The sequence below is a fragment of the Paramormyrops kingsleyae genome, chromosome 20 (genome assembly GCF_048594095.1).
Source record: "Paramormyrops kingsleyae isolate MSU_618 chromosome 20, PKINGS_0.4, whole genome shotgun sequence".
In the NCBI taxonomy this organism is placed as follows: Eukaryota; Metazoa; Chordata; class Actinopteri; order Osteoglossiformes; family Mormyridae; genus Paramormyrops; species Paramormyrops kingsleyae.
In genome coordinates, this window is record NC_132816.1 from 4,068,878 (window position 1) to 4,093,906 (window position 25,029).

General features: G+C 41.2%; 1 protein-coding gene across 2 annotated transcripts; it reads right to left on the reverse strand.

The window, feature by feature from the left end:
- Positions 1 to 7,497: 7,497 nt before the first annotated feature.
- LOC111853778 (BTB/POZ domain-containing protein 3-like) lies at positions 7,498 to 19,045 on the reverse strand. 2 transcript variants are annotated; one of them, XM_023831070.2, is made up of 5 exons: positions 18,800 to 19,045; positions 15,910 to 16,159; positions 12,763 to 12,853; positions 11,927 to 12,045; positions 7,498 to 10,102 (listed from the first exon to the last, which is right to left on the reverse strand). In XM_023831070.2, the coding sequence occupies exons 2-5, from the start codon at positions 16,044 to 16,046 to the stop codon at positions 9,070 to 9,072; spliced, it is 1,380 nt and encodes a 459-aa protein (XP_023686838.1). In that variant the 5' UTR covers positions 16,047 to 16,159; positions 18,800 to 19,045; the 3' UTR covers positions 7,498 to 9,069. The 2 variants fall into 2 exon arrangements, with proteins under 2 accessions (XP_023686838.1, XP_023686837.1); XM_023831069.2 differs by lacking the exon at positions 18,800 to 19,045 and having other exon boundaries at positions 15,910 to 18,000.
- Between the last annotated feature and the right edge of the window lie 5,984 nt (positions 19,046 to 25,029).

A 25,029-nucleotide genomic window follows, 5' to 3' on the forward strand; every position in this document is an offset into this window, starting at 1 on the left:
AGCCTGAAATAAGCAACATTATCCCATTCAACTTTTTTACCTGAACTTTTGATTTTATGAGGAGGTAGAACTACTGAAGGAGCAAATAATGAATAACACAAAAATGAAATACTCAACTCATGTTTGTTCATTATTAATGAATCGTAATGCATGTTTTATCTCAAGTAGCTACTATATTTGTTCATGATTTGTACTTGAATAGTAATAGAATTACTAATGAGTTACTAGTAATTTACTAAGGAACTGTATTGTGAAGTGTTACCTAGATAACTCATCTAGATAAATTGAATGAATTTCAAAAGTAGACCGCAGCAAACCTATTCAGCTTTTTGGGAATGAATGCAATGAGCTGTGTTATATCATAATTCTGTTAAACTTGATTCATTCTCAGAAATAACATTTAAAATTCAAAGCAGTTTTCAAGTAGGCTCTTTTCACTGCCACAGCTTTGAGGTGCTGAAATAACAGGGCAAGTATGGAATGTGGAGAAGCAGGATCTAATCTTTGGAGGGTCAGCAGTAGGTTGCCATAAAGGTTGCCTGTGTGGGCAGGATTGAAAAAAGAACAATCCCACACAGGGCCCAGCTTTACTCTGAACAATAAGCCATTCGCAAAAGATATTTTTGCCACCCATCCATCCGTCAACCCATTCATCCAGTCGTCCAGCCATCCATCACAGGATGCAGAGGTGCAGTGTGGACCTCGAGTCTGTTCCAGGAAGCACAGGCTGCTGCGCCTGGGATGCAAGCGTCAGGACGAAGACATTATAGACAATCTAGAGACACCAGTTTATTGCAATGTAACTGTTTGGTCTGTGGGAGGAGACACCCATAGAGAGAACATGTATACTCCACAATCACATAGCCCAGGGCAGGACTGGGGCTGATATTGAAAATTATAAGGAGGAGCTAATACAAATACAGAGAAATTGTATGATCTTCTGTAAAATTAATTTAGTATCCTTTTTCATGTTAAGTACCATTTGGTGTTACTGGATAAGCATTTATTTATCAGTTGCTTTAATGTAATGCGTATCGGGTCCCTTACAGCCCAAGTTCAAAAGCAGACAGAGCAGGGTCATGCATATAGGTGCATATAACAAATTAATAAGGGTGGCGAAATTTGGTGCACACTCTAAAGAATGGTTCGAGGTGATTGTAAGTAATACTTGAAATAAAGACAGTTTTCAACATAAAATTTTAAAGTTTGTTGTTGTAACCGTGTGCAGGCTGAGCAAGCGGGGAGCGGGGAAATCAGGATCGGACACACAGAAATCCAAAAATGGGATTTATTGTAGAAGGACCACTACTACACAGTAAAACAACGTCAATGACCGGACTGGGGAAACAGACTTGAACGCAGACTTAAATGCACAAGACAAGCCGAAATAACAGGAAACAGGTGATCACAATAGGGAATTCACATGAGGTAAATGAGCGGGCGTGGTGCACACGAGGATCGTACGAGCAGGTCATGACATTTGTTTCATCTTCCCATCTTTGTTAACTTAATTTTATAACTTGGTCAAAATTAAAAACAAAGAATACTCTGTCAGCTTAATTATATATGTATTTTGAACAAATATTTTTGGCCTTCCTTAACATCTGAAAAATGCTAAGCTACTGCAAATTCTGGAAGTGAGTTTCATCTGCACAGAACCTGTGCTTTTGTACTGCACTAATTACCGTACTTTTGATACAGTACTTGTGCCACTTTCACTTTTCCATTGACTTATAATTTCCATACAGAATGTAAAGTAAGAAAAAGCCTGATCTTAATCTAACTGACTAGTGATGTAAGAACTGTTTTAGTATTTGCACATCGTCCAGCCCGATAATATTGTAGTGCAGGAGAGATGCGCAAAGCATGCTGGGACATTGTATACAGCGCGCACCCCCCCCCCCCCCCCTTTATAATGTTAATATTTGTTGTATTTCCAAGTTGTCATATGTCCTACATGAACCCTGTCCGATCCTCGCATGTCTTTAGCATTGTATAAATTACCCACCATGTGTGTACTTTAATGTCCAGCGTCAGACTTCCCTATGTTTGTGAGTTATTGTTGGTTTGGGGTTTATCGAGTTCCTGTGTTAGTCCTGCTAAGAACTCAATAAAAAAAACTTCCCACCCCAGCTGTGTTTCTAGTTATTTAGCTTGGAAGACCAACACTTTGCGGTAGCCCACCAGAAATACGTTATCTGATCTGGTGGAGAACGACCTAAGATGGAAATAAAACAAAGATGAAAAAAACAACAAAGTTAAGATAATGAATATGTTATATCCATTCCAAGAATTTTAGTGATATGAGTTGTTTTACTCATTTAGTTTACTCACTAATTGAAACCGAAAAAATGGGAAAAAAAAAACAAAACGCATGCAAATTATACATTTTTTTAAGTTAAGCCAACAATTTTTTTTTTAGAGTGTAGGATTTTTTTGTACATACAAGCCCATGCAATGCTCAGGACGTGTATTCATGACACTATATGCTGAAATGCTCCATTGCTAGGAAAGAAAACTGCATTACACAATTGCGCATGTCCTATAGAAAAACCAGCAGGGTTCAAGCATTGGCTCAGGAGTCAGACTACTGTACATATAAACTTTAATGGACACTTTTCTACAGCACAGACATGTTTTTGTCCATGAATTTTTTTTTTTTTTTTACATATTTTATAGAGAAGAATCCAAATTCCACAAATCAGTCCAAAAATAAAACAAGACCACGGGCGAAGCTCACTGAAGCCGTAATTGTCATGGCAGTTTCTGTAACCTTGTGTTTTGATTCAGCCCAAGCTACTGCCTGGCAACCGTTTGTTTTTTTTCCCAGGTATCTTCTGAATCTGAAACTCGTTCTGCAGAGGGCGCATTTATTTATTTATTTGACGAGCGAGTCGAGCCGCGCCAGCATAAAACCAACAGCCGGGTGCCGGCTGAGATAGCGAGCCCAGTGGCGGCTGGAGCGGCGGCCCGGAGACCACCCGTGACACGCGCCCAGTGGAGCTGCCTTCTGTTGTTCTCCGACGCTCAGAGACAACAAGCCCCCACACCCCTCCGGAGCCGCCTTCTGCTCTCCGATGCTGCCGCCCAGACAATGCTAACTGGCGTTAGCGTTTATCCCTAAACTGTGGTCGTTCATGGGGACATCTGATTTGTGTTGCCAAATACAAAAGAAATGACCTTTAGGAGACACAAAGTAATTGTCTGTATCAGATCAATAGCACAACAAACCAACTTGCACGGAACAAGCATTACCTAGTAACCCACAACACAAAAGAACTGTTGTGAAGCTAAACGCTAAAGCATTTGTTTAAGGTGAATGTGGTCATCATTTGTAATTATATAGTTAATTTGTTTCCATATTAAATATGGTAGCTACTTTATAAATAAACAATATATAAAACACTGCAGACATTTGTGTTGACCTGTACCTGCAAATCTTTGCTTAACGTTTAGGTTTTCTTGACACACATAATGAAAGCTATTCGAGCTTGTTTGAATACAATGCATACATCATTGGAAGTAAAGGGACCTCCATGCCAATTTGCAGTTAATAAGACGTTGTTTTCGAGATTCAGTTGGCAAGTTGCACTTAACGCCCAACCCACAGCATGTATGTAGGCTATCCAAGGTGTTAATGAATAACAAGTGTTTGCACAGCATCCATGCAGGGGATTGTAGCTGTTTCTTTGTGTGCTGAGTCTGAATAGACTCTTGTATAGACTATTCTTTTCTCTTTTGTTGTAGTGAGAACAGAAATAAGAGGTAAAAACAATAGATATAGTGATATGTTTTACAACACAGCACCCAGTAGTGGCCCAGAAAGTGTGCTTATAGGTGGTTTATAATTAATGTTAAAAATGTGAAATCCCCCTGTGCACACTTACACAGATGCTTTTGATTGTGTTATAATGGTTCCAATTAACCTAAGATGATCCTGACTCAGGCGTTCAAAGTAAGAAAGCAGCAAAAACTCACGTTTTTGTAAGCGTATTTTCTCCAGCACAATGCATATACGAATGAATTGGAAAGCATATTCCCTTACCGTCGATCTTCACGACTAGAACTGTATTATAACAGTTATAATCGTGAGAAAGGGATTGTTAACTCTTTGGAATTAACTGGATTTCTGCATGAATGGCTCATAAAATGTGATGTCATCTTCATATAAGTCATAATAATAAATAAACAAGCACAATTTAGAGCGCCACATCATTATTGAACAAGTGTTTTAAACAATCACGATCAATCAAAGTTTTAAACAATGGGGTTAATGAACAAAGGAGGTGGACCCTTATTTAGTGACTAGAAGTTTTTTTCCACAGTTCTGTATTATGCAGTGTCATGTAAATGAAACAGCCATTAAATTCCTCCATGTTCGCCTAATAAATCTGTGCAAAGCTCCTCTGTTGTCATACGGCTCGCTAAGGTAATACCAAATGTTGTCTCATTGATCAGGAGGCCAGCAACTTTCAAAAACAGCCTGAGGAGTTTGCTGCGGCAGGTTCTGTCCCCAGCCTGGCTGCCGCTACACGTTATCTCTGTATCTGCTGTTGATTCCTCACCTTAACATTTGTCTGGTATTATTCCATATGTGGCATTTCTTCAGCATCATCCAACACAATTAATTATGTGGACCATTTGTGTATATTGCTGCTGTAGGGCCAAATCGATCATGTTGTTACAATCTTATGAGGTGCACTGGCTTTTTGGGTTTGTAAGTCAATCACTTTTTTTTTTTTGAATGAACAAGTGAAATGACTTCTCTTCTTTATGGGAAGCTTTTGAACTCTGTTGTGGTTTTTTTCACCATTGTTAAAAAGGACAAAGGGTGAATAGGGAAACAAATAGAAAAGTGTAAGGAAAAAGATTGATGACAGCATTAGTTAGGCTCTATATTTGTCACCTATCAGACAACATAAAAGATAGCTGTACACCCAAGCTATTCTAGAAGACCAGTATCCCCTGGCTATTCCTGAAGCCAGAAATACCCATTTGTTTTTTCGACATCCCCTCAATGCCTCTTCATTGGGTTTCCAGGCACCCTGGATGTGCCACAAAGAGCCAGTTATAACAGAGGCCCCACAAATAGGGCCACATGTGCCTTGGAAACCTGGTAGCAAAATTAATGGCAAAGGAGGAATTATTTGGAGGGGTTGAAATGATTGCTGAACAAAGGTCAGCTTTATGCTGTGGCAACATATGGTCCCCATATAGAGTCAACTATGACGCGGCCACTTACACGAAAGTATACTGAACAAAGTAACAGATATGCCTCTCAATATCAAAATCAAGGGCCTAATAATGAGTAGGATCTTCAGAACAGCTTTAGTCTGACTTCCAGGGATGATACATTTGGTTTCATGTTGGTGTTCATGAAAACATTATTTTATTTATTTAGCACTGTATATGGGGCATTATTATCCTGAAACATTGTCCAAGATTTGTGCTCCAATGTGTCTTTGAGCAATGGCCTTGAGATACAATTGGTTTCCAAATGATAAACTTGCCATAAATTCCAGATTTGCAAAGCGTGCGACAAACACTTTTTTGTGTTGATCTAACCGCAGATGCTGATTTAGTTGTGTGGTCATTTTTGTGGTGTTTAGCAAATGTCCTGTTACTGTCAGTCCAACCCAGTTCGTGAGCTTCGACTTGTGACCACCATTCCTCTTTGCCAAATGTTTTTGACATTCGCTATCATGATTTTCGTGGCTGCACCCCTTGAAACATTAAAATAACAGTGCGTTTTGCAACCAAAGAAGCTGCAATTTGGTTACCTGTTAGTCGCCTTGCTTCGCTTTGAAATTCACGAAACTGCTGTCAGACCACTTTTATAGGCGCGTCCTACTGCTAATTGGCATCCGCTCAAATATGACTCACCTATGTAGCTGCTGTAATTTTGATTTGGCTTCAAAGTTAAATTCCTCATTCATGTGGTCTGTCATCTGGTCTACCCCACGTATCTACGTAAACTTAAACTGGCCACTTTATTAGGAAGCCCTACATAGTACCACATAGGACTCACTTTTGCCTTCAGAATCACTTTAAGTGAGACAAGCAATGCATTCGGAGATGCCTTTCTGCAAACCACAAATATTTAATTCTTGGACCAAGGGCTTTCCCGTAAGCGTTGAGTCTGGCCATTCCACTCCTAATGTCTCTTAACAAGGTGTTTTCTGTGACACAAATGCCAGTGACTGAATGTTTTGTCTATCGCACTGATATCTTATTTCTAGACTATGTGGTACGTAAAAATCCCACATGGGTGGCTGTTTGAGATGCTAGAATCACCAATCACACCATGCTTAAAATCTCTCAGATCACATCTAATGCTTAGTCAAGCAGTAACGATCCCTGCGATAACTAAGATTGGAAAAGGTGTAAACATGCCTTCAGCCACTCAGATTTCTTTTCTTCAGGGAAAACAGTCCTTTGGTAGAAGTTGTGAATGTAAGAATGAGCCAGAAATTATCACGCAAGTACACATATATGGCCAGAGAGAATTTAAATACTCCAATTGAGATATACCAGGTTCTGTCTGGTCCAGTTATGTTCTAATTAGTGCTGTCAAATGATAAAAAATTTTAAGCAGATTAATCACAGAGTTCCTGTGGATTAATTTCGATTAATCACAATTAAATATCATTCATTTTTAATCTATATTAATCACATTTAATTTTGCATGAGCAAACAGACTCAAGAAAAAAGGGAATATATATGCACTTAACATGTTTATTGAACATCTTGAACATGAGTCGGATGCATTCCATCTGCCACAGAAGTGCAATACCATGGACCCATATCAAAAGATTTTTTGCTTAGCCGGACAACTTTTCGGACTTAAGGTACCTCAGTTTAAATGGCCTTTATCTTCGTTTGCTTACAATTAGCACGAACTACCGTAAATCCAACAAATAACCCAACTAATAATGAAGTCCAATTCTAGCCCAGTTAATTGCCATTGTTAGCAATATCAGTTGATAACACATTACGCGCGGTGCTTTACGTATAAAACACCGTAGCAACACGTCCACAGATAAGTTGAACGGTTTAGCGTGTGCGACCGATTTAATGAGCCACAGATGAGAAGTATTGCATAAACAGTATAAAACTACTGTTGATAAAGGGCGCAGCCATCTTGGATTCTGAACTTTGTTTTGGATCTTCTGTGCTGCTCCGAGATATTTCTCGGATCTCAGAGAAACGGGAGCGCATGTCGTCACTTCCGGCTTCACAACTCCGGAATCCGACTCGGAATACGAGTTCCGAGGGGAAATGGAATACACTAAAACTGCCCGAAATGGGTTGACAGAGACATTTCAGTGATTTTGAATCATTCTGCGCTGCAGATGGGATAATTGCATTAAAAATTTTAATCAGATTAATCATGAAGATGGATTAATCCGCGTTAACCCGTTAATTTTGACAGCCCTAGTTCTAACCATTTGTTCCATCCACTCACTGCAGTAATCAGTCAACACACAATAGCAGATGTATAGGACCAGTTAAAGTTTATTTTCAGTCATTAAACATATCCATTTCCCTCATTGTTGTCAAACAGGAACTCAAGATTCACCATTCTGTCATGTCATGTTATTTTTTTTCCCACCAAATCCATCATATGATAATGAGGAAGCGACCAATGAAAGTGTTTTTTTTTTTGTTGTTAAAAAAATAATATAAATCAGTGCAATAACATTGATACAAGTCAAAAATTATACGATTCAAATGCATGTCACATGGTAAAAAAATGGAACATTATAATGTACACAAAATTCAGTTAATGTAACTAGTACACACTATAGACAAACATATTTGTGGTAGTAAACAGTAGTAAACAATGTAAACTGTAAAAATCCATTTTAAAAAAACAGCAAAGGTTCATTTCATTTGCTACCATTCCAGTTTTATCCCAATATAATCTTATAAGTAAAAACAAAGGTGTAAATATAGTTGATGTTAGAAATACTTACTTTCGGGAAGATTATTTTGGAATTATGGATTATTTTGTCAGAAAATGCTGTTTAATGAAATCGTTCTTCAGTTATCCATTTTGTATTGAACACTGAGCCTGTTCCTATCTCTCTGTGTAGTGCTTTTTGTTAACATTTTATCGTAAAAAGGGCCTCTGTTGCTGACATACAAGGGCTTTCCCAGAGAAAACTAGCACAGGGAACGTGAAGCGAATAACTGAGCTGAACGGTGCACGGTGCATCTTAATTAGGACCTTGCTACGCACCACTGTATAATCCAGTTTAAATACTGCTCCACAAAACAGCTTGTAGCTATCAGGAAAGACCTCACCCTACGTAGTACTTAAATCGCGGCAAATACTGGCCTGAAGCCTGTTCAACCAGCCCCTTTAAGGTTTCCATGACGATTCTTTAAATCCTACACTACAATCAGGACAAACATGAGTATAGGGAAGTCATATCATGTTTTTGATGGAACAAATAGCTACTTCATTATAGGTTAAATACTTTACTGCTATGGGTCATGATTGCTTTCACTTTTTAATTAACATCTGTACACTGTTATTGAACTCAAGATTAAAATTGTGCCGAACACATCCAAGAAACTATTCTACTTGTTAAAGCACACAATACATACACAATTAAAATGACACCAAAGGTAGTGGCAATTTCTCCTTATTTAAATGAGGTGATCACAGTTTTGAGTGCTTCAAATCTTAATATCATTTAATGGCACATCTATGAATTTTATTTAACTACCTTTCTTAAGTGTTGTTATCTTCCTTAAGTGATTCTATAACAATAGAGGAATGCAGACTGTATGAATGTGGCCAGTGGTCATGCACATAAAAAAAATGCACGTCTTAAGGTACAGTAGTTTGAAGACCATCTCTAATTGACCGATGGAACAGAAGTAGCTTGTCACCTGTTGGATAAATGAGCAAGGTCTTAAAGAACCCTTAATTTCATTGATACTGGTCTGTCACATTTCCAGCAGAGGACAATAGGAAATTCACTATTTCCCCAAGTGTCAGAAGAATAAATGAAAATAAAAAAATAGACCTAACCTCTTCAATTTCATGTGGATGATGGATTAGGCATAGAAGATAAGTTCGGGTATCTGACCCCCCTGTACACCTGTTCCATTGGTACTATCCGAGGAACACTGAAACTGAAAAGTTACTTTCCCGCACTGAACCTCTGTCATCCCCTCCTGTCCAAAGTAGCTAAGCTCATTCCCATCCAACACAACGCTAGCGGTGTAGAAGGTGTCTGGCTCGATTTGGACCGGATACTCGAACCAAACCGGGAACGTGCTGCTGGACCCATCTGAAAAGTACTTGCTCAAGTTCTGGCCCAGCAGAACCCCCTGGCGCTTCAGCTCAATCTTAGCGCTGTATTCTGCAGAGCCGCAACTGGAGCCGTAGAGGCCAAAGCCGGCGATGAAGACCCGTTTGTCAACGGCAAACTGGATGCTGTCGCACCGTCCGCGGTAACGCCACTGGTTGCTGCGATAGGCGCAGGACTGGAAGCGGTGACAACGCTGAGGCACCAGGCCCTTCCTGGGCTGGCTGACGAACTGCAGATCAGGTTTCTTGGCGGCTGTGTACCAGAGGAAGATGTCATTGGTCTCATTCAGGGTGAGCACGCCAGACTGGGCGGCACCGTTGGCAAAGTCATCAAGCGTCATGGCAGGGATGCGAATCAGGTAGATGGCATCTCCCAGGACCTTGCGCTTGTTTTCGATAGTCGGAGGCAGCTCCTGCCGCTGGCACTCCGCCTCGGCCCAGTTCAGCGCCGCCTCGAATACCACGATCTCCTTGGCGTTGAGGGTCTCCCTCCTAAGGATGCACTCCAGGGTCTGAGAGTCGATGTCACAGAAGCCCTCGGACTTGAGGGCCAGCTCAGCCTGCGCGTCGATCACCTCCCAGCACCGCTGGGTCAGGTCAGGCTCCTCAAACAGGCAGCTCTGCGACAGCAGCACACATGCGTTCTTGGCACTCAGGCTGGTCTCCAGGAAGTTGACGCAGGCTCGCGCCAGGTGAGGGACAATGTACTTCTTGGCGGCATACAGAGTCGCCAGCACTGTGTCCGCGCAAAGGTCTATCTCGTCACAATAAATATACCTGCGGGCAAAGAGATTCATTCCAGTACTGCAAGCAATAACTACAATCAAATAAATTGCTTAAAAACATGGAGAAATTGATAATTCAATCAAAAACTGTTATACATGAATTCTTCTTTAAACAAAAGTACTAATTTCAATTGCAGCTATCAGTTACCAACTTATTCTGGTTACGGTTATGTGTGTTTGTGCCCGCGCGTCTATCTCGAGGGAGGGGGTGCTGGGTTGGTCCGGAAGTCTGTTCTAGGCAGGATGAAGGCAGAGGTACATCCTGGAACATGAGTCCATCACAGGGCACAAGCACATACATAAACTATGAGCAATTTAGAGATACCAACTGCTACCTGCAGGTCTCTTGACTGCGGGAAGGAATTTGAATTCCCAGGAGGAAATCTGCACGACACAGCGTGAACATGCAAACGCAGATCGGAGGCAGGAACCCCCAACACTGACGCAGTAAGGCGACAGTGCCACCCATGGAGCCACCATGCTGCTCAGCTTAAGATATAAAGATTTATGCCTGAAGACGTTTCATATGGCATAGGGGAGACGGCGACGTTCATCGGACAGATACACCGAGAACGCAAACTAAAACGTTCCAGGCTACCAAATTAAATCTCACTGTACCATTAAGTTACGTAGCAGGTGCAGAGTCACTGCTATGACATCGCCGTTACTTAATGGGCACGTTCATAGGATTAATCATTTAAGGAGCAGCAGCAGACGGCCCTTATTATAGCAACTGCAAATTTCCTGTTGCACTGTTGTGCTCATATTAGCTAGTGCGTTATTAGCTAGTGCATTATATTTATGCAAATCTCACCCGGCTTCATATGCTTGGTAAACAGTCATTATTTGATAGGAATTGTAATCCCCATAATTTAATATTAATAAATGGTATTCCCACCCCCACCCATCTGCAATGTTTTATTAGACGCAATTGTTTTGCCGTTTCCAAGCCATCCCACACCGCCTGGAGATATAGCTCCCTCCAGAAGCCTTTGGTTGCTTCTTGCCTTTCAGCACAGAAGAGGAGGCCACTTTTAAGATGACGGCAAAAAGCGCCGCTCGTTATGAGGGACGGGCAGGCAGACGTAGACGACGCGTTGGGTTATCAAGAGAGCGGGACTAAGACAAAGTCCACAAATGAACAGCTGTCTGATAGAGAGTCATCAACATCGCGTTTAACGTGACATCGCCAAGGTGAACAGAGGATAACAATGATGACGTAACAATGGGGATTTACAGGCTCCTGGCGGCTTTGACTGCGAGCAGAAGTTACTGATACGCAGTAAAACAAGAAAAAAAAATCTACCTGCCAACGAAGAATCTGCAAACCAGTAAAATAATATTCTTGTTGCTGGTGAAAATCTGTTCTATCATGAGGTGTTCCATCTCCGTACAAATGTTTGTACACATTCATAATTTATTCAGAATTAACCTTGCAGTACATTAATAAAATACAGAAGTTGTCCATACTGCAAATCAAATTACAAACATTTAATTTCAAACAGCCCATATCCACAGCACAATTGGTACCACGGCTCCCCACCCCTGTTAATGGCACGTTTATGGAATAACAACGAGTAAGAAGGCCAGGCTTGGCTCCAGTCACCAATTATTCCTGCAACATCAAAAGCGTTATTGTCATCGTGGTCTAGTTATGCACTGTTGCTACAAAAATCCTCTACTGGAGAAGAGGGTTTATTTCTGAATTTAACAGTTACGATTTTACTTGAAAACTCATCAAACAGCAAGTCTTTTATAAAAGAGGTGAAATTTGAGCTGTGAGTACACAAAAGGCATGAGCACAAACAAGCCCTACTTCAGCATGGCCAAGAAGGAGGACGGCTCCACGTCGGGGATTCTGATCTCGTCCTGGTCTTCTGCTAGCTCACCGTAAAACATGGCGTGGAACACAGAGCTCCCAACGGCCAGGACATACTTCAGGGGAAAAAGGGAGGGAGAGGGGGAGAGAGGGAGAGAGCGGAGGACAGTTAAGATGACACCTAAGAGCACGCTGAGGCACTGTAACGGCTTGATTAGACCATGAAGGGAGGGGCTTCACTTAGTAACGAGTCTCTTAGTAATAACACACACATTCCCAGCCTTTTATTCTTGCAATTATTTTGCATTCTCCGGTACAAATACAAACCTACAAAATATTTAGTAGTACTTGTCATGTGACTGTGGGGGAGGATATGGAACTCTGTCGGACAACATAGCAGTACCTTCTGAGCTCCATTCATAAATCAGATCCCTAACAAGAGACCCCCAAACATCCTCATGTGGTTTGGTTCAGTCTTAGAGCTCAGTATGAATCACGACGCTTCCCAAAATGGGGAAAGGAGTTTATACACAGAAGGAACATTACAAGGACAGCAGGGTTTAAACAGGGTACAGATAAACAGAAACCGAAGCAGAAGGAATTATAAGCAATATCAGCTGTTATTGATTCACATGTTTTTACCGTAACGTCTAAATTAACACGGACAGCAGAATGTTGCTTGTGGCAACATGGGGAAAATAAAGGATTATGCATTCTATAACTCACGATGAAGAAAATCATTAAGTATCGGTTACTCAACATCCCACTGCTACTTTCTCCCACATCGGAAACATGCTTCCTCCGAACCGGACGCCTCATTTTTACGGGCTCACCCTGTGTCCTGGCAGCCGCTGCGTTCCTCCAGGTGGACCCACGACAAAGTGAACATCTGCCATCAGCTCATTGTTATACATCACAGAGTTCCTGCAGAAAAAAAAAAAGTGCATTGCGCCACATTAGCCAGACCCGAAACGAGTCTCTGAAACGGACTCTAGGCGGAGAACATGGTGACCTGCCCAAATTTGTCTTCCTTTGGACTGTAGCTTTGGAGACAAAGAGGGGAAAAAAAGTGAAGACATCACTCTGGGGGTGATTCGGTTGGCCTTATGTTACCCTACCATCAGGGCCATATGTAACCCAAATAAAAGCAACCACTGAGTTTTTACCATTTCAAACCTTTTCAAATATAATATGCAGTAGAGCAGGGAACTCCTTGTGTGAACATGCATGTATCGCAAAGCATTTCCCCCTTAGGGTCTAACTCGCAACTCGTAAAAAAAGGGTTTGAGGGGATAGTAACAAATAAAATAAAGAAGTTTCTTAGCATAAAACTTTACGTTTGTTACATGTTCCCCTCTTAGTTAACTTGTTTTTAAAAGTTGGTCAAAATAAAAAGAGCACTCTCGCAACTTAGTTATATATGTATTTTGAGCAATTATTTCTGCCTTCACTTAACATCTGAAAAATGCTAAGTTACTGCAACTTCTGGAAGTGAGTTTAAACTGCGTAGAAGCTTTGGGTGCTTTTCTACTGCAGCAGCTACCGTAGGCTACTTTTGGTACTTTCTCTTTTCCATTGACTTCCCATCAAGCACCAGTACCAAAAGTTCAAGCATTTGGCATAAAGTGCCAAACCAATTGGGGTACTTTTTTGGTACTTTGGAGTGGGACTTGAAACACTTTCTTAGGGTGGGAAACACAAAGCAACCATCATCTTGGAAAAAAGCTCCCAAATCAGAAAACAATGATGAACAAAGTAGAAAAAAAATAACAAGTAATCACAATGGATGCATGGACAAATGAAAAACCCAAGCTAAAATTGTGATCTGGTCGTTAGAACAGATACAACAAGATCAGGATGGCATGACAGGAAATACAGTACTAGGACAACACAGTATTATTTTGTCATAATAAATATTGGGTATTTCTAGGGCAAAAAAGGAGTTCAACAAATTTCTCACAAACCTGTAGGAGTGACTTAAACAGCATGGGTGAAAATGACTATGATTACGATCTCGGAGAATGCATGCAGCAATAGTGCCAAACCAGTGGAGGTAAATTTATATTTTAGCAAAACTCCATGCACTATAATTTCCGTACAGAATTTAAAGAAAGAAAAAGCATGATCTTATTGTAACTGACTAGTGATATAAGAAATGCACACACATGAGATGCAGGGTTAGCTTCAGTATCACACATAGTCCTGCCCTATAATATTGTAGCTCCGACAAGGTGCACTGAGCATGCTGGGACATTGTACATAGCCCATTATTTCGTTAATATGTTATATTTCCCAACTGTCCTGTGTGTTTGACCATGTCTTATGTGACCCCTGTCCGATCCTCGCATATAATTACCGTTGTATAACTTACCCACTGTGTGTGTAACTTTACAGTCCAGTGTCAGACCTCCCCGTGTTTCTGGGTTGCATGCGCCTTGGGGTTTACTGAGTATCTGTGTTAGTTGTGCAAAGAACTCAATAAAAAGACCTCGACCTTTCCTGAAATCTGGTCTTCTAGTTATTCAGCCCCAGTTTCTTTTTTTTTTTTTTTTTTTTTTTGGATCGTGATAAACCGACACCTTCTGGTACCAGAAATGCGGTTGACTTAACGAAGAACTTCCCTGAGATGGTAGCAAAATAAACATGTTAGACCAGCTAAGTAAATAATGAGGACATAACATCCATTCAAATGTTGTAGTGATGTAAACTGTTTGGAAGTAAAAGCAGATAGTTGTGGCTTTATTGAAATATTTAAGTTAGTCTAACTTTAAAATATTCATATAGTTTACTGGATAATTGAAACCGGAATAACTTTGTTTAAAAAGCATGTAAATTGTAATTTGTTTTTTTTTTTGAGCCAACAATTTTTTTTTTAAGAGCATAGACACAATAATATATTTTTGTCCATTTCCACATCTATCTGACTAATTGTTTCCTGAAAATATGAGCCCAGACACACGGCAACACCAACATCCTCACAAATGATTCACTGCAGAGACACAGGCTAACGGTTCTGTGGTGGGTGAGACCAACTGCGACCGACAGACGTCACGTGGCCAATCACAAACCGGCACACTTTAATCTGTTAATACTGACACTGCGTTTGCAAGACGCCAGCCAGGCTTTGTGGAGGTAAGTCCATCATTCTTAAGGATTCTACACCGACAGAAGTATTCTAACAAAAAATAAATATTAGCGCATGCAGAAAAATTTAATTTGTCTGATGCCCAAAGCCTAAGGCACTGATTCCGACTAACTGAAAGTGTTGTACTGCTGTAACTGGGGGGAAAAATGATAAGACGTCAGGCTATTGTCTTATAAAAAAAAAAAAAAAAGGCGATATCAAAGCTTTTTAGAAGAGGAAGCCATCAAAGCCAGAGCACCATAACAACTACAAAACCACTGAGTAAAATGCTCAGGAGAGCTGGGTAAACAGGCTGCGACGTTCTGGATGTACAACAAAGGCAGAAGCACATCTGCTTCGCCGGCAAGGGGCTTCCCTTTGAAAAAAAAGCACAAATATTTACCCAGAAGCAGGACTGTGCTGCCCTGACATCTCGTGCCTACACCCCCCCCCCCCCCGGCTCCCCCCAATCCCATGGCTCAATGAGGCCACTCTGTAACTCGAGAGTGTCTCTGCGCTGCGGTGGCACGAGAACGTACCTGCACGGGGCGCAATATCCAGAACCAACCAGTGAACCTTGAGATTAATCAGAGGGATGGTTCCCAAACAGCATAAGTTTTTAGGAAGATGTATCAACCCATGAACACAGGATTTTATTTAATTATTTTATGAGTGAACTTGTCCTGCAGTTACATAACGGTATAACACATGCAAATAGCGCCGCAGAGCTGACCGCTGGCAAAATCTAACGTGACGCCGCTCATGCATCTGTCCACATCCCAGAATATCCAACTGAGCCCGACTGAGGTGACCCAACGGGCACACGCTCAAAACCCACAAATGGAAGCTCACCTACCTCTCTCTTATGGTGGGGAACTGTCCCTGCCAGTTACAGCTCTGGACCGTGTTGTTATTATTCAGGTTCTGCTGCTGGTACTGCTGGACCGCGTCGGCCGTCGCTAGCTTCTTGCCGGGAAAGATCTCCGCAGCCATCTTCTTCTTTTTCTTGGTCTTCAAGGTGATGATCTCATAGCAGACCGGTGGCAGGTCCGAGTGACTCGGGCTCCCCTTTTTGGCACCTTTGCTTGACCTGATCTTCACCGACTCTGGAAGCATCAAGAAGAAAGTCAGACATTTCATGTTCCTCCCCTTGGCATCGACCATGAGTGTGTTTCCCTGCCTAGCAGTGGCGGGTCAAGAGGAGAAGAAACTCAGAGGAAGTACAAGTCCGACGGGATGGCGGGCACAGGCCGACGGTAAAGCTGCCAGATCCTTCCCGTGATTTAGCCGATTCTGGCACGTTGACTTCCTCCCTTCTTCCTCTTCCTCACAGCTAGATCTGCGCAGACGATTCTGGGCTTCTCCTTTCAAGTTTGATCCGGTGCATGACGGCCTACTTTGCTCTCCATTACTGCAAGTTGCTAAAATGGATCAATCGCCCGCTCGCCCGCTCTCTTTCCCCTCTGCCTCCCTCTCTTCTCTCTCTCTCGCTCGCTCGCTCTCCTGACAGACCTAGATTTAGTGCTGCTGCATTGATGCTGGCAGCCCTACTTTTGCAGGGATACGGTTCCCAGGGACCCAGCCAGCGGCGGCTGCCTCGGTCAGTCGGCGCGGGGCTCGTTTCGCTGATTGCCCGAGTTGAATGAATAGTCGCACTAGAAACTGTAAACCTCCGTGTGTGAATCTGAAGGCAAGCCAATGGCTGGGAGCGAGCCTTATTATTGGCCGCAATCACACTTTGATCCACCAACTAGAATATGTAAAGCTTTTCAATTAAAGTGGTAGCCCTCCCCCAGCCCCTCCCCAATGCTTAAGTACAATTGACTTAAGCTTTTACATATACTCAAGTGACAGGTGGCAAGATTTTTAAATAAATACAGGAATAAATATTTTTAATAAAGAATGGAACTGTTCAAAAACAGTAATTTTAGCACTGTCACATTTGGGGAAAAAAAAGCTTCCATGTATTTGCTGATAACTAGTATTTGTGACATGCAAGGGGAACTTGCAAAAAATTGTTATGCAACTGACAATTTACACAAGGTATAAACAGAATACATTACCAGGTGAATGACTCACACACTGCACATGCAAAAAGAACAGGACTAGTTAAATATGCAAGATCTGCGAGTCAGTTAAACAGCAGTTCAGAAGAAACCCCAGCACATTAACAAAGAGATGCATTTTAATTAGCAAATTATTATGCTGTATTATGGGACTTTTCACATCTGCAGAATGTCGGCATGCGTTTGAGAAAAGAAATACTGTGCCATTTCAGCTTTTATCACTGTTTCAAGAAGGCTCTCAGTACAGCGATAACTGTAATTTATGATATGCAGTTATATATAAGGCATCCAGAAAGCACAGCACTAAACTGAGACCAGTAGCAAGGAATGGAACTAAAACTAAGACTGGCTCCAAAGCTTGTAAATGGAAGGAGCACATCTGCTTTCTACAGCAGACGAAGCAGATTCCTGTATTTTGTTAGGGTCAGTGTCACTGTCTGTCTCAGGCAAAACCAGGCATACGCCACCTGAGGGGCAGGCACACCGCAACAGCCAGGAACACACTGGTAAAACATTAACAGCATGTAAAAGCTCAGGCTGTACCATAACCGCCGTGCAAAATACAACAAAGCTGCACAAACTGTATTGAAAAAGCTTTGCCCAGCAGGCCACTCAAAGATAATTACATAAAGTTTAAATATGGAATCAGGCATTTTATTGTAAACAAATCGTTGAACATCTTGGCACTCAAAGCAATGTAGCTGTACACACGCAACTGACCAATATGCTACAAACAGAAAAAAGCCATTCAAATCAAATGACAGAGATCCAAGAGAACGAGGGTTATCAATAAAAGAACACTGAATTTGCATTTAAAAATTGTCATTCTGTATTGAAAGCACCAATCAAGAGAAACATTTTTTTTTAATTATTATTTTTAAAAAAAAACACACACACACACACACACACACACACTGGTGTTAATATATACTTTTGTGTATCACTGACATATACATCTTAATTCATCAGGAAGCGCACTGGCGAATCCTAACCGCCCTATATTATTTACTACGGTTAGACTCTACAAGCGTCGGCAGCTGCTTGTGTAAATAAAGCCGCAGGACGCGCCACTTCCCAAAACTCACTCTCCCGGCATCCCCCTAACCAGGGCAGCGGGCCACTTCGACGACTGAGGAAAGTAAAAACCGTTTTCTAAAAGCAATCTCGTGAATTTCTAAATATATCAAAACGTATATAATTAATGTGTTATCCAGTACTTTTAAAAAAATACCACCCTACACAATTCCCGAGCAACGTCCCATTGAAACACATATACCCCCCTCTAAAGTTTCTTAAATGGTTCGCTCCACGTATTTCATTATGATATAGTAACTGGTTTAATATGCCTTCAAATGCAGAATAGCATTTATTAAAGTGTGGATACTTGTTTTGTTACACTGCAGGCTATCAAAACCCCGGGTATCTACAAATTCCCAGAATCGCCTGGTTCTGTTGCTTAGCTATCACGTTAACCAGGATTTTTCGTCGGCCAACCTTCACAATGAAAGCTGAGTATCAACACGTAAAACGCTCGGTAACATGTCAATTGCCGCCTATCACCTACACTAGAAAATGCATTATATACGTTAAATAAATGAAGCATAGGGAGAAACAGGGAAATGCTGGCACCGGCGTGTGTCGCCGGAGCATCGATCGCAGATTAACCGGCCAGCTACTTACCAGTGGAGAGTTACTGACGGCGGTACGCCCTGATAATTAAACCGCATAGTTAAACAACTGTTTAGCTACTGAAAGCAAAAGCAGGAAATGCATCGGGACTAGCTTAACCACACAATCAAACTGGAAGCGCAGAACTGGGCAATGCGACGCTGAATCCGGGGCAAATAAGGGCGCAACACCGAGACCAAAACGAACCGCGTCTAAAAAGTTACTGGCGATCGTGCGTCCTCCAAACAGGAAAGTTTACTTGCCTGGTATATTTTCAACACTAGCCAAGCTCCCCCTATTGTTTGGGGGGAAAAATGATAAGTTCTGGACTCTTCCGCCATAACAATAGCCTAGGTTCAAATTGCATTGCAAATAATGATCTGTCTTCATATAATATTAACAGTCCACCTAAAAAAACGGTCAGAAATAGTTTTAAGAGTGGAAACAGCTCTATTTGATTTAATCTATCTGATTTTTAAATTATTATTATTATTATTATTTGTTTCATTTGTAAATACTGAAGCTGAATATATGACCCCAGGCTTTCAGTTTGTGAGGATTTTATATACTTTAACGTTTGTGTGGGTTCCATCTGTATATTAAGATTTGTGTCTCCAAACTTTTTGATGTGATGGTGTATGGATGTGTGAGAGAGTGTGTGCCTTGTGATAGACTGGCCTGTTCACAGTGTCCCCTGACCTGTGCCCTTTGGGACACCTTCTATGCTCCGCGTGACCCTGTATTGGATAAGCAGTTATGTTTTTTTGTCGTTGCCTTTTTTTATTATTATTATTTTTATTTTTCTTATGGTACATCAGAGGCTACCAGAGGATCCTGGGTTAAGCTACTACGTAGCGAAGGGATTATGAATCTACAGCGCTATATTTCAGCCAGTCAGGCTGGACATCATAAAATCAGAAACACATTTGTACCTGTCAAAACCAATATTTTTCCCTGTGCTGGTGTTAAGGCTTGGTCCTTTTCGTGTGTCTGTTTTACACTGTTCTCCCATGCTTGTACTAAAAAATTTTTGATACTGGTCTAGTATAGTCAGTGAGGGTATAAGTATTTTTTCTTGATTACCACTGGAAGTATTTGACTACCTACCCATGTGGTTATTACACAAAAGAGTAAAAAAAAAATGTTTGAGTCATTGTGGATCAGTGACAGGTTTATTATGGGCTATCAAAGGATGCTTTGGTAAGTAGCACATCTGCAGCCCAAAATAAAGGAAATAGATTTATGCCTTTCAACATAAATTCTGACCCCTGAACCACGTTTAAGATGAATTACCAGCCAACAGGATCTGTGTATCCATGCTGCTAGGACTGGGACAAATTGCATTAGTTCAAATTATTGTGGTGTCTCAAAATAACAGGCCTGGCACAGTAATTACATTTCCACGGGCCCACTGGAGCCAGAAGAAAAGAGGGGGAGTGCAGTAGGGGGTGTCACATCTGTTTGGGAGCCAGATGTGTGCAAGATACCGGGATGAACATTGTTCACCAATAATGCCTTGGTCTGTCATTCGTTCTGTGTGGGACCCAGTAAATAACCAATGCAGGCAATTGCCTGTTGAGAAAATGAAAGGGAATTAGAATTGATGACAAAAAGGCCAGTTTTTGCTGTGTGTAAAACAGATAGGCGGGATGATGGAGAATGAAAAGGACATTGCTATACTGCAATATATCACTGTAATGAATGTGACAGGGTTTGAGATATTGTTAATTATGTGGCCCCTGTGCCTCTTCCAGGCTGAAACGGCAAATGCACAAAACTGGATGGTGGGATATACACTATATTGCCAAAAGTATTGGGACACCCCTCCAGATCATTGAATGCAGGAGTTCCAATCGCTTCCATAGCCACAGGTGTATAAAATCAAGCACCGAGGCATGCAGACTGCCTCTACAAACATTTGTGAAAGAATGGGTCTCTCTCAGGAGCTCAGTGAATTCAAGCGTGGTACTGTGATCGGATGCCACCCGTGCAATAAGTCCATTCATGAAATTTCCTCGCTACTAAATATTCCACGGTCACCTGTTAGTGGTATTATAAGTGGAAGCAATTGGGAACAACAGCAACTCAGCCATGAAGTGAAAATAAAACGTAAAATCACAGAGCACGGATAACACATGCTGAGGTTCACAGTGTGCAGAAGTCATCAACTGTCTGCAGAGTCAATAGCTACAGACCTCCAAACTTCATGTGGCCTTCAGATTAGCTCAAGAACAGTGCATAAAGAACTTCATGGAATGGGTTTCCATGGCCGAGCAGCTGAATCCAAGCCTTACATCACCAAATGCAATGCATAGCGTCGGATGCAGTGGTGTAAAGCACACCACCACTGGACTCAAGAGCAGTGTAGACGAGTTCTCTGGAGTGATAAATCACACTTCTCTGTCTGGCAGTCCGTTGGACGAGTCTGGTTTTGGTGGCTGCCAGGAGAACAGTACTTGCCTCACTACATTGTGCCAAGTGTAAAGTATGGTGGAGGGGGGATTATGGTCTGTGGTTATTTTTGAGGGGTTGGGGGTCAGCCCCTTAGTTCTAAAGGAAAGGAACTCTTAACCTCCTGAGACCCTACGTCCTCATATAAGGACATAATTTTTAGTTTAAAACTATTAATTGTTCAAAAATATTATGTTTGGTTTTTATGATTATGAGACTAATTACTAATTCCAAATAGCTAAAGGAAATAAAACATGCACACCAAACAAAAGTCCAGGACTCAGGAGGTTAATGCTGCAGCATTCAAAGCCGTTTTGGACAATTTCATGCTCCCAACTTTGTGTGAACAGTTTGGGGATGGTACAGAGGTGGAGGGAACGGCCAAGGGCCCTCCCCCCAGCCATAAGCCTTCTCACATAATAAATTCACACAAAATTATACTAATGTAATTTTTACAAAGCTCTTGACAATAACAATATATTATCCAATTTTTAGTTTTGACTTGCGATTTTATATATCTGTCATTTTTGCTATACATTCTTATTATGGTGGGGGTATGGTGTAATATTATTATTATTTTTATTTAAAAAAGAATAAAAAAAATCTGAAAAATCCCTACAAGAAACTTAAAATATAATACATAGTAATGTTTTGAAGTCAAACTAAGCTGTTCCTTTTGTACTTAATGGTTTTCCGTTTGAGGAATTTGCAAAAAAACTGCAGTGCATGATGGGTAGAATAAAAAAACTTTGCGCATGCCGCAGGCCTTCTGTTTGTTTGCAGTTTCGCCATGTAGGCTACGTTCTTAAAAACTGCTTTTTGTTGGATATAGCCCGATTATATGCCGTGGCCCTTTTAATTTCGCCAGGTAGGCTACCTTCTTTAAACTACGTTTTATTTCTGGATGTTTTATTGTTGTCTTTGTAAATATGCATATAGTTTAGCCTAACCCAGCGACTTAAGGGAGCAAGCTAGCTCAACTAGGTGCCGGTGTTCTGACAAAACATCCTACCTCTCGAGACATGCTATCGAGCCTTTCTGCGCATGTGCAGTGCCACCGTTTTGGGATTAGGGTTAGGTTTTAGGGGTTAGGGTTAGGGTTAATGTAAGGGTTTTAGGGATTTTGTGGGGTTAGGGTTAGGGCTATCCATTAGCACTATGGTAGGATGTTTTGATAAAGTAGGACGTTTTGTCAGAACACCAGTCCCAAGCCCGGATTAATGGGGAGGGTTGGCGTCAAGAAATAAAGAGACTATCTTCACTGCATCACTGATGTCAAAATGTGGGAAATATGTGGTTGTATAAATAAATGCGTTAGAGTAGGTTAATGATTCTGTGCTGTCTAAATTGTATAAAAAGTTAGGCTACATGACATTTGAATGGGTTATACCTGGAGGCATGGATGCATTATGAGAATGAGAAAGACGGTGTGTGCACATTAATTAACCTATACCCTATTCACTTAGACAATACACTAATTTTTGCAACAGAAATGGATGAGATGGGCAGGCAGCTGGAGGTGGAATTTTTGTCCTTGGTAAAACTCTGACGGTCTCCACACTAGTAACAACGTTGTTTTCTAGGCATAGCCAAACAAATCTCCTCCTGTGTGAAAAGGCGCAGAAAACACAATTTAGCCACTAAAACTTTACAGTTTTTGTGAGGGTCAGTCGAATTAAAGTTTTTTGTGTTCTTGCACCCAGACTTTAAAACTCGTTTCAGCGCCACCACATATACGTGTGCGCGTGCGCGGGGGGAGGGGACTTGTGTGCGGTTGTCCCGCCACTGGGATGGTACCTTCCTGTTCCAACATGACTGTGCACCAGTGCACAAAGCAAAGTCCATAAGGACATGGATGAACAAGTCTGGTGTGGAGGAACTTGACTGACCTACACAGAGCCCTGACCTCAACCCGATATAACACCTTTGGGATAAGTTAGAGCAGAGACTGTGAGTCAGGCCTTCTCATGCAACATCAGTGCCTGACCACACAAATGCTCTCCTGGAAGAATGGTCAAAAAATCCCATGAACACAGTCCTAAACCTTGTGGACAGCCTTCCCAGAAGAGTTGAAGCTGTTGTAGCTGCAAAGGGTCGGCAAACTCCATATTAAAGCCTGTGTATTAAGAAATGGATGTCATTGAAGTTCATGCGTGTGTTTAGGCGGGTGTCTCAATACTTTTGGCAATGTAGTGTTTTACATTTTACAAATGTAGGGGGTGGAAAGTTAAAGGAAATAGACCAGTACATTCATTGGGATGTAGTATTGAGCAATGTTCCAGGGTCCCAATGAATTATTTATCATTATTATGTTTAACATTCTTGTGTACCTACAGATCTCCTGGTTAAGCATATATTTACTGCCTTAGTACTATCCTGTCCAGAATGACATAAGAATGATTTGCCATTCTTGTATCATAATCTTGTAATTATTGTTTCCTTTCTTCTGTGACACCTTTTTCATTAAGTTGACATTTAATCAAGACTGAAATTCAATTTTGAAAACTGTATTTACTATTTAAGCTTTTAAGTTTGAGACTGAGGTGCGTACCCTCTGACTGAACGCCGTCTGTCACACTTTCGCTAAACAATACTAGCTTTCCCTCGGGTAAGATATGGAAACATTTTAATGGCCAAGAACCCTTTTTGGTTTCACTGATATTTCCTGGGAGAAGGTGGAAACGAGAGATTTCATGGATATTGAATCACTTGCCTGCACCCAGACCCCTGTTCCATGTGGCTGTCTGGTGAGTGAACAGATTAAACTCAAGCGTAGCAGTAATTACACAGTTTCCTGCTAGGTGAGCAGTTTTACATAGAGGGTCCTTATCAGCAAGAGACATCTGTAGGCTTGCATATTGAATTTGCCATGAGATAAACCTGTTATCGATGTCCAAGTAGCATTTTTTAATTCTTTTTCAGAACATATGTTGCTGCAGATAAAACAGTTTGTATCTCTCGTCTGGTTTTTGGAGGATTCCTCGTGCGGCCATCAGATATCCATTTCCAGTATGGCTCTTTTGGGCTCTACTGAACAATCCTGCATCCTCAGCAAGGGCAGGACAGACTTCAGTTTCATATAGCGAGAGGAGGGTGCAAAAATCAGTGCTCATTAGAGCGACATTATCGCCCTAGTCAATGATTCTTTGATTTTCTGTTGCCGAAGAGTGAGTTTTCTTAAATGGGCTACAATTACACTCTTTTTTTTCCCTTTAAGGCCCTCTGGTTCCCTGTGTCAAACACCGTAGATCGTAAGGTTGAATGTGACTCAATGAGTTTCTTTTGGATTTATAGTTGCTGAGTGAACTTAGAAGGTTCTTCACATTATACTAATCAACAGAATGCTAATTACATGATGTGAGACTTAAAACGATGTTACAATATACAAAAAAACAACAAACAAACATGAAAGTGGTATGCTGTTGCAGATGGCTAATAGAATCCATTTGACATGTGATTGATAGGCTCTTCTCCAATGCATGCAGCACTTGTAATTCTTATGATGAAACAATTATAACATAAAATTGAGGTGCAAGGAGTGATTTATAATGGTGTAGAAAAATGGCTTGTGTTTCAGGCAGAAAAACCAGCCGAAACCAGTCATAAATTATCCTGAAAGATAGAAGGAGTAACACGGAAAGAAATAGAAAATCCCACATAAATTACATTTATCATAGCATGTTTATGCAGGTTAATGCAGAATTATTGTTTTCATCATTTTCATTCGCAGAGAAAAACCCACAATGGCAAATTAACTTACTGGTGCTGATTTTTCAGTATAGGCTTATTAT